The following is a 14955-nucleotide window of genomic DNA, read 5'->3' on the forward strand; positions in this document are numbered from 1 at the left end:
CAGTAAAGAGACTTTCCACAAAATACTTGATCATTTAAGGCTAAGTCAGGATCATCAAAGCAGTCGTTAACTGTCGACGTCAACACCCCGCCCCCCCAAAAAAAACAAAAAAGAAAGAAGAAAAAAGAAAAATCTGAGAAACTGTCAATAACCCAGAGGGGCCTGGGGAGACAAGACAATTAAACGTAACATGGAAGCCTGATTGCGGCTCTGGCCCAGCTGAACTGAGGTGAAAGCTAAGGAAATATGAATAAAGTATGAACTTTAGTTAATAACACTCTATCATGCCAGGCATAGAGAAAAGTGAGGCAGTCGGGAGGCAGAGGCAGGTGGATCTCGATGAGTTCAAGGCCAGCCTGGTCTGTAAAGCAAGTTTCTGGACAGCCAGGACTGTTATACAGAGAAACCCTGTCAAAAAAAAAAGACTGCTGGAGTATACATCTGTCTGAAGTATAAATATGTAATTTTCATGTTAAAATAGTAACTTGGATATCAGCATTATTGATTTATGTCTTGTATAAAATGTCTCTCTCATTTCCTGAATTAGACATAAACCAGTCAAAACTAGATGTCAAAGATAAAGAAAATCAACATAGATTTCACAAGTGTACCCACCTCATGTAGCTTTCCCAGAGAGTAACATAACAACTAAGATCATTTTTTCTAGGCTTGGTGAGCATGGTGCTACACGCCTTTCATCCCAGCGCTCAGAAGGCAGAGGCAGGTGGATCTCTGTGAGGCCACCCAAGGATACACAGAGAGACCCTGTCTCAAAAATAAGCAAATAAACAAACTTTTAAAGTACAAAGTTTATTTTAAAAGAGTACACGGATGCTTTCAATACACAAACCACTACTCTATTTTTAAAGTTTTATTTTTTAATTATGCGTATATGGGAGGGGTGGGGATATATAGGTGAATGCAAGTGTCCATGGAGTCCAGAAGTCATTGGACCCTCTGGAGCTGTAGTTATAGGTTGTTGTAAGCTGTACAACTGGGTACTGGAACTAGAGACCTCTGGAGAAGCAGAGAAACTCTTAACCACTGAGCTATCTCTCCTGCCCCACTATTCTATTTTTAAGACTCTTCTTTAAAATAGCTTAAAAAATAAAGTTTTCTTTAAATTAAAAATTCTTTAAAATTTCATAGCAGTTGAAATTTAACACGTAAAGTTTGTAAGAATCCGTTGCAATAAGTGAGAAGTTAATAACGAACACATTGTACATTTGGAAAATGCTTTGATTAAATATGAAATGAAAGGTGTCTCCGCAGTTACGAGCACTGGCTGCACTTCCAGAGGACCCATGTTTGATTCCCAGCACCCTAAGACTGGCTCACAACCATCTTTAACTCCACTTCCAGATCCAACACCCTTTTCTGGCCTCGGTGGGCAGTGCACTGTAGTGCACAGACCGACATGCACAGTTTTAACAGTTGAGACTAAACCATGAGTCTAGACGTAGTAACTGACAGTGGGTGGATCTGACTCATTGACTCACATTTCACGCTTGTGCTAGATAGATAAAATTAACAGTGACTAAAAATGAAATTACTGACAGAGGTTGCTCCTGGACCATCTGAAACAGTCCAAATACTGACTCGGCTCAAAGGAAATAAAACTGAAAACCCTTGATCTCACCCCAAATAACCATTCTGCACCCTATCTGAACCTTGGGCTCTCTACCTGCCAACCTACTCAAAACCACTACTGAGGATGGTGATCTACTGCTAAGAAATACACAATACATGGGGCCTTTCAGGTCACCTAAACAGTAGTCAAGATGGGGCCACGCACGATGGGGCTGACGATTCAGCTCAGTGAAGGTCCTGGGTTGGGTCCCAGCATGGGGTTGAGGCGGGGGAAGAACTTGGAAAGACTGTTTCGGACCTCCCTGATACTGACTGAACCTCACATCAGCTGAGGAAACGATCATACGCTCTTGCCTTTCGATGGGGCCCATTTTCTAAAGCAAAGTTACTTCCGAACAAATTTGCATAAGGGGGTGTCCCTCTACCTCATCTCACACTCCAAGCTGAACAACAGAGGTCCACCCTTCCTCCTCCACGTGGGGCACCCTTCTGGCGCGCGGAAGGCGCTTCGAGATCTCGCTTTTGTGCGCCAGAAGAAGGCAGTGGGTGAAGCTTTGCCAGACCCGGCAACGCTGGCTCTTAGGTCAGACTGGGGAGTTCCCGAGCTGGGCCCCCCGCTTTTAGGAAATTCTCACAAACTTCTCCCTTCCTCAGATCCCCCAAGCGATAGCATCCTCGGGCTGCTCGGCGCCACCACCGTCCCAGCGACCCACTGAGCTCTCGCGTCAGTTCCTCCAGCCCCTAGCCTGAGGAGGTCCCCGGAAGTCTTGCGCTCGTTTCCTTGACACGCTCTTCACACGACCTAGAGACGGAGCGCCGGAACGTGGCACCCGACGCGGGGTGCCAAAGGCTCGGCCGGTGCAGCGCCCTGCCACTGCGCGTGCGCCAGGGGGCGGGGCCCGCCTTCCCTTCCGCGCGCTCGCCCCGCCCCTCGTGCCCCGCCGGAACACGCAGGCGCCCTCGGGCGCAGCCGCCCCCGTGGTAGCCGCGGACCGGTAGGGGAAATGCCCTCGGCGGTTTGCTTCTCTCTGTAGAGGAGCGATGGGGAGGCGTTGGGCCTGGCCTGAGGTAGGAGGGAACCCAGCTGTCGCCGCCAGTGCCTGAGCCGCGATGCTCGCGTGGACCCTCTCCGCGCTGCTCTGGTCTCTCCTAGGAGGTGGGGCTTGGCCCGCAGGCTCCTCCCCTCTGCCTGAAGTCCCCCGCCCAGCCTCTCCTACGCCTCCCCTCGCCCTGCTCCCCGCCCAACCCTGGGTCCTCTCAACACTAATAAGTCAGAGGTTTTCTTTCCTCCGCAGTTGGATCGCAGCGTCCTTCCTTATTCAGTAACAAAGGCATTGTTTACGGCACGGTAGGACGCCCAGGTAATCAGTGCCTCTTCCCACGCGAGGCCGGTCCCCGGAGCGGGGGATGCGGTGCACCAGCCTAGGTTCTTCCCTGGAGGGGAGAAGGGCGAGGGCCAGTGTGCCGTCTGCCCTGTACACTGCAGTTCGGGAAGTTTGCATCCTTTCGTCCGCACGCTGGTCTTCTATCCCAGTATTCATCGCGGGTTCTAGTGCTTTGATACCACCTCTCTTCCAAACACCTCTGCTTTGTCATGGGTGAAGCCACTTAGCGGGGTGGACGTCCCTCTGGAAGGCTCGTCTCTCCTTCTTGTAGGAACCAGCTCTACTCATTCATCAAGCCCCAGCTCCCATCTTACTCCCTGTAGTTTAACTTTCCTACACTCCTACAAGGAAAAATTTTGAGATAACTTGGAGCCACCTCATTGTATTGTTTTTAGAACGTCTCCGCATTAAGGTCTTCCCCTTCCTAGCGCCCCAACTACACCACCAAACTGTACGATAGCCTTTATAGATTCAGACTCTTGCAATGATTGGGCCTTAAAATAAGGCTCTTGTGAGATCACGTACTGTCACTGCTGCTACCAACTGAGTCAGCATCCATCTCTGCAGAACACCTCCCTAGTAAGCGCTTCACGGGACAACAGGAAGCGCAGGCGAAATACCATGTTTTCAGTTTTGAAATAGTTTGTCAGTCAAGCTCACGTCCTCTGAACATTAATTCCACGATCCCTTCAAACAATTATTGGAGCTATTTATGAATGTGTACATTGTAAGGAACTTACATACATTTTAATATACTATCACAGAATTGGTGTGTGTGTGTGTGTGTGTAACGACCAACAAGGTGCAGTTCAAAGGCTTACTATGAGAAGCAAAAATGACTTCATTTCTAAATGACAACTAGCAACCAACATGTTATGACCACTTTTTAAGTACTGAAATCCAGAAAGAATAAATTGGTGTCACTGGGACAAAGCAATAGAAGTGTGTTTCTTATTTTGTTGTATAATGTAGTTATGCAGAAATTTATTTTGTCACAGTGAAAATATATGTAAAGTTACATCAGGATAGCCCTGTCCTTGTTTGTATGGATGTTAATCGTGCTAGTAAAGAAACAGTGGACCCTGCCTACTTATGGATTGGGCCAAATGAAAATACATTAACAGGTAAATTATTTTAATATATTTTGATGATGTGAACATTGGTTTTTTAAAAGTGCTGTCATTGTTGAAAAGAATGAATTTAAATTAAAACATTTATTAATTCATTTTATTTTTATGTGTATTTTATTTTCTTGCCTACATGCATGTATGTATACTACATGCATGCCTGATGCCCTGGGAGATGAGAAGAGGGTATTGGAACCCATGGAACTAGAGTTAGTAATGGTTGTGAACCACCATGTGGCTGCTGGGAATAGAACCCCGGTTCCCTGCAAGAGCAACAAGTGCTCTTAAACACTGGGCAAACTTTCCATCCCCAACAAATTTAATTTTAACTGTAATTCAATTTGCTCAACATTTAGACAAACTGAAATTTTTCTTGGCCTATGACTTATTCTTCCTACACAAAAACTAAAGCAGATCCAAAGGATGGCGCAGGCCTGTGAGAGGCTGAGACAGGAGGATTGCAAGTTTGAAGGTAGCCTGAGCTAGCCAAAGAGACGGGGGTTGTTGTTTTTTCCCAGTGCTTGGAATTGAACCCAGAGTCTCCCTCTCAGGCACGCTCTTGCACTGTGCTGTCCTACCCCCAGGAAGATAGTTCTGTTCCTTATTTCCCAAAGCTGCTCAAAACTTCCCATAACTGCTAAGGTTTACCCATGAAACGCCAGTAATACGAGATGATACGTAATTTTTCATGTTAGAAGAGTTCCTTGGGATATCGGCATTATTAATCTGTGTCTTATGTAAATATGTATGTGTGTATATATAATTTACGGAATTACTGACATAAATCAATCAAAACTAGATGCCAACAAATAAATTAACATAGATTTCACAAGAATACCAACTTGTGTAACTTTTCCATAGAGTAATATGACAATTAAGATTTTCTTTTGTGCTATTGGGCATAGTGCTACACTCTTTTAATCCCAGCACTCAGAAGGCAGAGGCAGGCAGATCTCTGTGAGTTCAAGGCCAGCAAGTGAGACCCTGTCTTAAAAAATTTTTATTGGGTTTTTGAAGTTGAAATAGCCTATTAATTTTTATTTTTATTTTTGGTATGTTTGTTTGTAGTCCTGAGTTTACTGAATAATGTTTAAGTTACCTGTTAAGTAACCAAAGAATCCCCTCTTTCTGTTTAGGGAATGGCCAAATAAATGTAACAAACACAGGAAAACTGATAGTGAAAAATTTTATGGAGTCCTTGTCCGGACTTTACACATGTACTCTCTCATATAAGACTATTAAAGCAGAAACCCAAGAAGAAACTACAATAAAGAAGAGATATGACTTTATGATCTTTGGTAACACTATAATTATATACTTATAATATAATATAATAATTGTATAATAATAAATGAGCCATTTCTCCAGTCCCCCAAAAACATCCTTTTTTTCTTAAAGATTTATTTCTTTATTGTGTATACAATGTTCTGCCTGCATGTATGCCTGTGGGCCAGAAGAGGGCGCCAGATCTCATCACAGATGGTTGTGAGCCACCATGTGGTTGCTGGGAATTGAACTCAGGTCCTCTAGAAGAGCAGCCAGTGCTTTTAACCTCTGAGCCATCTCTCCAGCCCTCCCCCTACCCAAAACATTCTTACGTTTTTAAGATTTAGTATGTGTATGTGTGTGAATTATGTACATATGAGTGCAGGTATCAGCAGAGTCCAGAAAAGGATGACCTGGAGATGGAATTATAGGCAGGTATGAGCTACCTGATTGTGGGTGCTGAGCACCATAGCTCTTAACTATTAAGCTATCTCTTCAGCTCCTCCATTGTTTACTTGATACTATTAACTTACCTGTATTGCCATCTCACAGAAACTACTTCTCCTAAGTAGCTAGATATCAAATGACAGTGACATTTTTTCATTAAAATTATTAGTTATGCCAGGCAGTGGTGGCACATGCCTTTAATCCCAACACTCAGGAGGCAGAGACAGCAGATCTCTGAGTTCAAGGCATGCCTGGTCTACAGAGCGAGATCCAGGACAGGCACCAAAACTACACAGAGAAACCCTGTCTCGAAAAACAAAAAAAAAAAAAAAAATTATTAGTTATATGTATTTTGTAAGCAAACTTATGGAGTATTTTATTAGTACATTTTCTAAACTGATTTGCAAGATTAATGATGTTTAGTATTACATGTTTTTGAAATTTTTTAGTAGCAGAAATTAATGCAAGGCACAATTGTTTTTGTTCTCACCTCTTTCTAAAGCCTATCGGGAACCTGACTATTCTTATCACATGGCTGTGCGTTTTACCACAAAATCTTGTATAGGAAGATATAATGACCTGCTCTTTAGAGTGCTGAAGAAAATCTTGGATAATTTAATCTCTGATTTGTCATGCCATGTCATAGAGCCATCATATAAGTGCCATTCTGTTAAAATTCCAGACCGTGACTTCGTGTACGAGCTATTCATAGCCTTTCAAGGTGAAACAATTTTATGACATTAATTTTATAACTGTAGTTGAAAACCATGATAGATTATAAAAATCATTGCCGTGTAAATATAAGAGGTCTCATAAATAACAGGTTTAAAGTGTTTGCTAAGCATTAATATATACTGTTGCCTGGTTGAGGTTTTAAAAGTCAGCTGACAAGCCGGGCGGTGGTGGCGCACGCCTTTAATTCCAGCACTGGGGAGACAGAGGCAGGCGGATCTCTGTGAGTTTGAGGCCAGCCTGGGCTACAGAGCAAGTTCCAGGACAGGCACCAGAACTACATAGAGAAACCCTGTCTCGGAAAAAAAAAAGTCAGCAGACTAGTCGCTTACCTTCAAATATTATATTGTTTATAATTTAAGGCCAGTACCATTTTATTAACATAATCTTTAACTATGCAATTTTAGAAATGATGTTTTATTGTTGTTTTTTTTATTTTTGAGGACGCAAAAGAAGAAGTAACCAAACCCAACGAATTTCCATTTTCAAGTCCTGTAGTACTTCCACCAGCCCCCAGATGGAGTAAAGTCACAGGGCACGGGTTATTCTAACTGCACACCTAACTTTGCTACTTGATTAGCTAGCTGGGTTAAATGTACCTATGCCTGCTCACCAGCCAGAACATTTAGGGCTGTACTAGAGTGCTCGACACTTTTACAAGCCGCTGTGTACCTGTTGTGTTTTCCTCTCCAGTGAATCCTTTTGCACCAGGCTGGAAAAGTGTGTGCAACGACTCTTCAGACTGTGAGGATGCCACTAATCGTAACATCCTCAAGGTGAGCTCTCATCATGAGGGAAAAGCACTTGAGTGACCTGGAAAGCTTTTGGTAAATACTTTGTCTTATTAATAGGAGTTCAAGGTCATCTTCAGCTACACGGTGAGTTCAAGGCCAGCCTGGGCTACATGAAACCTATCTCAAAAGAAAAAAATTCTTCAAGAATCCATCTCAGGTTGTCCTCTGACCGCCACATGCAAACCATGGTCTGCACGCACCCACATATGTATACTTACACACGAGCATACTCACATACACTATATATATATATATATATATATAGTGTGTGTGTGTGCATATATGTATATATGTGTATATCAATACATATGAAACAACAACACTGCTCTATTTTTTAGAGAATAATTTAAGTTTATTCCTTTTAAATTTTTTAAATTATGTTTGTGGCCAGGCAGTGATGGTGCACACTTTAATCCCAGCCCTTGGGGGACAGAGGCAGGCAGATCTTTATGAGTTCAAGACGAGGCTTGTCCACAGAGGACAGCCTCTAGGACAGCTAGGGCTACACAAAAGAAACCATCTCAAAAAGAATGCCTTGTGTGTTATACACATGCTGTTGCACACATGTGAGGGTCAGAAGATAACTGGAAGGATTGGTTCTTTCTTCCTCTGTGTGGGTTCCAGGAGTCAGAGCAGGTCATGTGGTTTCTTGGCAGGTTCCTTTACCACTGAGCCATCTCTACAGACCCTCAAATGTTTTTATTATGAAGAAATAGTTACAACACAGAGAGAAAATTCCCTTGACAAACTGCTGGAGTCAGTTCTCTCCTTCCATTATATGAGTCTTGGAATGATCTCAGTCATCAGGCTGGATGGCAAACACCTTTACCCACTGAGCCATCTCACCAGCCTGCTTCCGTCTTTTAAATGAAGATTGTTGCTATGTCAGTAGGTGTTTGGGTTTTTTGTTTTGGTTTTTTTTGTGTGTTTGTTTTTTGTTTGTTTGGTGTGTGTGTGTGTGTGTGTGTGTGTGTGTGTGTGTGTGTATGTGTGTATGATAGTACCTGTGGTGGTTTGAAAGAAATGGTCCCCAGCACTCAGTAGACAGAACCAGGCAGATCTCTGTGAGTTCAAAGCCAGCCTGGTCTACATGAGCAAGATCCAGGACAGGCACCAAAACTACACAAAGAAACCCTGTCTCAAAAAAAACCAAAAACAAAGGAAGAAAAGAAAGAAAGAACTCGAGAGAAAGAAAGAAAGAAAATCGTCCCTAAAGGGAGTGGCACTGTTAGGAGGTGTGGCCTTGTTGGAGGAAATGTGTCACTGTGGGGTGGGCTTTGAGGTCTCCTATGCTCAAGATACTCCCAATGTCACAGTCTAGTTCCTGTTGCCTACAAGATATAGGACTCTCAGCTACTTCTCCAGTACCATGTCTGCCTGCACACTGCATGTCCCACCATAATGATGGACTAAATCTCTAAAACTGTAAGTGAGCCATTCCAATTAAATGTTCTTCTTTATAAGAGTTGCCATGGTCATGGTGTCTCTCCACTGCAGTAAAAAACCTTAAGTAAGACAGAAGTTTTACCGGGGACTGGGGTATTGCTGTGAAAGGCTGGACCATGTTTTTGTTTGGAGGAATTTAGACTTTGGTACTCTGGGTTAGGAAAGCAGTGGCATGCTTTAAGCACACCTTAATGGGCCTTAACTAGGAGGAGCATGGAAGACAGAGGTGCTGAGTGTGATTTGAACTGTGGGGGGCTGGCTCAAGAGGTTTCAGAGGAGAAGAATATTAATATGTTGCCTAGAGATTGTTTTTGTGATATTTGGTGAAGAATTGGCTGATTTTGCCCTTGTCTGAAGAGTCTGCCTGAGGCTAAAGTGAAGAGTTTTAGATTACTTTCATTAGCAAAGGAAATCTCAAAACAGCCTAGGCTCTGTCATGTGGATATTAATGTTAACTCTGATGAAGATTTGTAATGAAAGGGAGCAAGCTGAGCGAAGAAAAATACAAGATGTGCAGACCGAGAAAGGGGCACCAGGAAGCGGAATAGAGCTGACTTCTGTGTTCAAGGAGACAGACGGATTAAGAAATGGGGTGAAGGGAGTGGTGACCTCAGGACAAGTTCTCATAGCTAAATTTACAACTCTCAAAAAGGAATTCAAAGCTTAGAGATGGGATGTGATGGAGCATGCCTTTAATCCCAGCACTGGAAAGGCAGAGGCTGGCAGATCTCTGAGAGTGAGCCCATACCTGGTCTACAGCGCAAGTTCAAGGACAGCCAATCTTAGGCAGTGAAGGTAAGCATCAAAAACAGAAAGCTGGTGAAGATGTAATTAAACAAGGTGGCCATGTGGGGCCAGAATGTGGCAGCTTCGGCCTTGTGGTTTTAGAGTTAAGGATAGAAGAAACAGGTTATGGAATTTGCCTCTGAATCTAAAGAAAGCCGCTGAGGCCAGGCATGTGTCAGGGGTGTCCCTGCATGGAGGCCTAGAGAGGCCATTGTGTGGAGCTATAAAGTTGAAGCCTGGATTGCCTTGGAGACCTCAAGATGTTAGAGATGCCAGAGTCATGGGATACCTGCCAAGGAGAGCTGCTAACAGGGAGTGGAACCAGCCCAAGAGGAAAAAAAAAAAAAGTGTGCTGCAGTCACCAAAGCTAAAAGGAGCTGGAGATCTGCAGAGCACTTTGACATCCGGCATGGAGATGCAGGGTTTGGAGTTTGCCCAGGTAGTTTTTGGTCTTGCTTTAGTCCAGTATTTCCTCACTGTGCTCCCTTTCCTACTTTTTGGAATGGTAATTACATCCTGTGCCATTATTTGTAGGAAGTATGTGATCTCTTTGATTTTGATTTTATAGGGGATTACAGTTAAGAGATTGCATGAATCTCAAAAGAGACTTTGAACTTTTAAACAGTGTTGAGAATGTGATAGACAATGGGAACTTTTGAAGTTGGACTGAATGCATTTTTGCATTATGATATGGCTACCAGCCTTTGGGGGCCATGGAGTGGAATTTGGTGGTGTGAAAGAAAATGGTCCCCAAAGGGAGTGGCACTATTAGGAAGTGTGGCCTTGTTGGAGTAGGTGTGATCTTGTTGGAGGAAGTGTGTCACTGTGGGATGGGCTTTGAGGTCACCTATGTTCAAGTGTCACAGTCTAGTTCCTGTTGCCTGTAAGATGTAGAACTCTCAGCTACTCCTCCAGCACCATGTCTGCCTGCACACTGCCATGTCCCACTGTGATGGTAATGGACTGAACCTCTGAAACTGTAAGTGAGCCATCCCAATTAAATGTTCACCTTTATAAGAGTTGCTGAGATCATGGTGTCTCTTCACAGCAGTAAAAACTCTAAGACGGTACCTCTGGAATATTAGATAGCTCCCCAGGCTCATATTATGTATTTTATTTATAGCAGATAGGTGGATCCCTGGTCCTCATTTTCTAAATGGTTAAGCATTAGTCTGAAGGAAGACTTCACAATCGAATTATTGTAGGTTAAATCTGTGGCACTTCCAAAATCACATTGTAGGAAATGTGGTAGCTGTTCTCCCCACTGCTGGCTCCAGAGGCTGAGGGGACAGACAGAAAAATGTCTTCATTCTGGGCCTGGTGGTGCACACCTTTAATCCCAGCACTCAGGAGGTAGAGGCAGGTGGATCTCTTAGTTTGAGGCCATCCTGGTCTTTAGAGTTGAGTTCCTGTACAGCCAGGGCTACACAGAGAAACATTGTCTTGAAAAACAACAGCAACAAAAAACGTATCTTCACTCTCCTGTCTTGTTCCCAAGTCCATGCTTGTAATGTGATAATGTATAAGAAGTGCTCATTTAGGCTTAGTTATTATTATAGTTTGTCCCAAAGCCAGATTCACATGATTAGTTTGTAATGCTGATTAAATCCTTGATTTCTATTTTACTTTGCTCTTTTTAAAATTTTATTTATGTATTTTATATATTTGAGTTTTTAACCTGCATGTATGTCTGTGTGCCTTATGCACGCCTAGTGCCTGAGGAGGCCAGAAAGGGGCATAGGATCCTCTGGAATTGGAGTTACAGGCAGTTGTGAGCTGCCATGTGGGTGCTGGGAACCGAACTTAGATCCTGTGGAAGAGATTGCTCTTAACTGCTGAACCAACACCTTGGCTTTTGTTTTTATTTTTATTTTTTTATGATCATATAGCATTAGAGATCCTGTATGAAAAAGATGTTACAACAAATTCGTGGGTGCGAGCGTGCATGCGTGTGTGTGTGTGTGTGTGTGTGTGTGTGTGTGTGTGTGTAGGTCCATGGGTGTGTGTGTGCACATGTGTGTGTGTGCAGGTCCACGTGTGTGTGTGTGTGTGTGTGTGAGTGCAGGTCCATGGGTGTGTGTGTGTGCACGTGTGCGTGTGCGTGTGCGTGTGCGTGTGTGTGTGTGTGTGTGCGCGCAGGTCCATGGGAGTGTGTGTGTGTGTGTGAGTGCAGGTCCATGGGTGTGTGTGTGTGCACGTGTGCGTGTGCGTGTGCGTGTGTGTGTGTGTGTGTGTGTGCGCGCAGGTCCATGGGAGTGTGTGTGTGTGCGTGAGTGCAGGTCCATGGGTGTGTGTGTGTGCGCGTGTGCGTGTGCGTGTGCGTGTGCGTGTGTGTGTGTGTGTGTGTGTGCGCGCAGGTCCATGGGGGGGTGTGTGGAGATGACAGGACCACTGCAGGTGTCAATCTCTGGAGCACTATCTCCTCCTTTGAGACAGGGTCTCTTCCCGATTAGGCTAGACTCTGTCCAGCAAGGCCCAGGAATCATCCTGTCTCCCCCGCCCTCCAGCACTGGGCTGGCAGGAAAGGAGAGTGCTTGGCCAGCTGAGCCATCCCTGCTGTTTTCCTTAACCTCTCCATGTATCAATTAGCAATAACTAGTAAAGTCAAAGCTAGACTAATTTTAGGTCTTAACATAGATTTTTCAGGACTTCATCTAATGCACGAGCAAGAAATATTTCTGCTACATTGTATGGCCTGTGTTCATGAGAAGAAGTTTGGTTATTGTATTAGTAATTGTAATTTTCTCTGGTATTTCTAAATCTTAGGCAAGAGATCGGATAGAAGAATTTTTTCGGAGCCAAGCATACATTTTGTACCATCACTTTAATAAAACTATACCAGCTATGCATTTTGTGGACCACAGTTTTCAAGTAGTACGAATAGATAACTGTCGACCAGGCTTTGGGAAAAATGAAGGTCTACACAGCAATTGTGCTAGCTGCTGCGGTAATTATAAAATATAAATACCTAAATGTCTGTATATTCCAGAGAAAAGATGAATAACTCACCTAGGATTATTGAACTTGATCTTTGTTGTTTGTTTGTTTGTTTGTTTGTTTGTTTGTTTGTTTGTTTTTTCGAGACAGGGTTTCTCTGTGTAATTTTGGTGCCTGTCCGGATCTCGCTCTGTAGACCAGGCTGGCCTTGAACTCACGGAGATCCACCTGGCTCTGCCTCCCGAGTGCTGGGATTAAAGGCGTGGACCACCAGCACCTGGCTACTGGATCTTTTCATTGATTCTTTCATAAAAAAGAGAAGTCAAAAACTTCAAAGCCCAAATTTCCAAATATAATTATCCTAATATATGTTCTTTGTACGGTTCTCTCTTATCTTACAACACATTTCCATGGTGTTCTGGCATACAATACTGTTCTGTGCAGAACGGTCCTGCCTGGGAAGCACAGAGCTAGGACACAAGGTATTGCTGCAGGCAGGCACTTATACACGAGGCGCTGAGAAGGCCTTGGGAATAATGACAAAAGGGAAAATACAGTATTCTAACTCTTCCCTGTAGCAGGCTTTCTTAGACTGCCAGCTCTCAGATAATGACACAAAGATTTAGTATTAGTTATGAGTGCTCAGCCTTAGTTTAGGCTTGTTCCACTACCTCTTAAAACTTATTTTAGCCGGGCGGTGGTGGCACACGCCTGTAATCCCAGCACTCGGGAGGCAGAGGCAGGTGGATCTCTGTGAGTTCGAGGCCAGCCTGGTCTACAGAGTAAGTTCCAGGACAGCCTCCAAAGCTACAGAGAAACCCTGTCTCGAAAAAACTAAAAAAAAAACCAAAACTTATTTTAACCTGTTTTTCTTCATCTATGTTTTGCCTTGGGGCGTTTTACGTTTGTTCCATTCTGCACATACTACTCCATGGCTGGCTGGTCCCAGGCGTCTCCCTTTTTTCTCCCCCATTCTCTTCTCTCATTCTCTCCTGAGTCTAGATTCCTCCTCCTACTTATTCTCTCTGCCTGCCAGCCCCATCTGGCCCTCTCCTGCCTAACTATCGACGAGTCAGCTTTTTATAAGACCAATCAGGTGCCTTAGGCAGGCAGAGCAACACATCTCTACCTTGTTAAACAAATGCAGCATAAACAAATGCAACACACCTTTACATAGTTAAACGCTGCAGTACAAACAAAACATCTTTGTACAGTTAAAGTCATAATCCACAAGGCTCCCCTGTTTTTAAAATTATCACATTACAAAGTTTGAGGTAATCTTCCCAACTTTATTGGTTGAACTAGTGTGGGTGTCCTATGTAGGAAAGGTGTAATATTGAAGATGCTTTTGTGTTGTTGTTCTGTGGTATCTATGAACTATGTTGACTGACAGACAGCTTGTGTTTTCCCTTGCAGTGGTCTGTAGTCCTGGAACATTCAGTCCTGATGTCGATGTCACCTGTCAGATCTGTGTTTCTGTCCATTCATATGGAGCTAAATCTTGCCCATAAACTTCAAGACCAGAGATGAAAGCATGGTTACTTGCCTCTGAAGGTGGGGACAAAGATTTGTTCACATCTGAGAGCATCATAGATACGTCCATAAATAAGATCTGTAAGAGCAAAACTTTGGGAATGTGCATTTTAGAAACAACAGAAAAGTGCTGACAAGGCATTTCTGAGGAGTTGAACTCAGTGTCCCCAGTGTATGAGCGGAAGTGAAGTGTTAGTGGATCCTTTAAATGAAATGTGTTCTGTTATCTACAAAGTAAAACATGCTTTGTACCTGGTACTATATAAGGTCAAAATGAGTAGCAAAGTATATTACAATAAAAAATTTCTATTTTCCATATATTAATTTGTTAAAATGACTTCTATCAAGACATACAGAATACCCTTTTTGATTTTGGTTTTTAATGCCAGGCAATGGTGGCTCACGCCTTTAATCCCAGCATTCAGAAGGTGGAGGCAGGTGAATCTGAGTTTGAGGCCAGTCTGGTCTACAGAGCAAGTTCCAGGATGGCCAGGGCTACACAGAGAGACCCTATTTTGAAAAGCGCATAAAAAAAAAAGTGTTTAGACTTATTTTGTCGGATGTGTATGTTTGTTTTGCCAGCATGTATATCTGTGCACCAGATATGTGCTTGGTACCTTCCAAGACCAAAAGAAGGCATTGGATCCCCCAGAACTGGTTACAGAAGGTTGTAAATCCTCATGTGGGTGCTGGGAATCCAACCCAAGTCTCCAGGAAGAACAGCCAGTGCTCTTAACAATTGAGCCATCTCTCCAGAACCCATAGTACTTTTGAAATTAGAACTAAACAAGCTACTTTAGTCCCTTTGATTCTATTTTTTAACAGTTCATGTTGAATATAGGCTTAGATTTTCAGAAGATGAAACAAGTGATATATAGCTCACATATACCTCCATGGACACTTGTTCTCCCC

At 43.4% G+C, this 14955-nt stretch overlaps 1 protein-coding gene across 3 annotated transcripts; it reads left to right on the forward strand.

The window, feature by feature from the left end:
• The first annotated feature begins 2525 nt into the window (after nt 1-2525).
• On the forward strand, nt 2526-14367 carry Zpbp2 (zona pellucida binding protein 2). 3 transcript variants are annotated; one of them, XM_036197045.1, is made up of 8 exons: nt 2526-2746; nt 2886-2951; nt 3974-4099; nt 5239-5400; nt 6318-6536; nt 7241-7323; nt 12340-12520; nt 13927-14367. In XM_036197045.1, exons 1-8 carry the CDS (start codon nt 2701-2703, stop codon nt 14019-14021), a joined length of 978 nt encoding a protein of 325 aa, XP_036052938.1. In that variant the 5' UTR covers nt 2526-2700; the 3' UTR covers nt 14022-14367. The 3 variants fall into 3 exon arrangements, with proteins under 3 accessions (XP_036052938.1, XP_036052939.1, XP_036052940.1); XM_036197046.1 differs by lacking the exon at nt 2886-2951 and having other exon boundaries at nt 13927-14315; XM_036197047.1 differs by lacking the exons at nt 3974-4099; nt 5239-5400; nt 6318-6536 and having other exon boundaries at nt 13927-14315.
• Nucleotides 14368-14955: the final 588 nt, after the last annotated feature.

This window comes from Onychomys torridus, chromosome 8 (genome assembly GCF_903995425.1).
Source record: "Onychomys torridus chromosome 8, mOncTor1.1, whole genome shotgun sequence".
Taxonomy (NCBI): domain Eukaryota; kingdom Metazoa; phylum Chordata; class Mammalia; order Rodentia; family Cricetidae; genus Onychomys; species Onychomys torridus.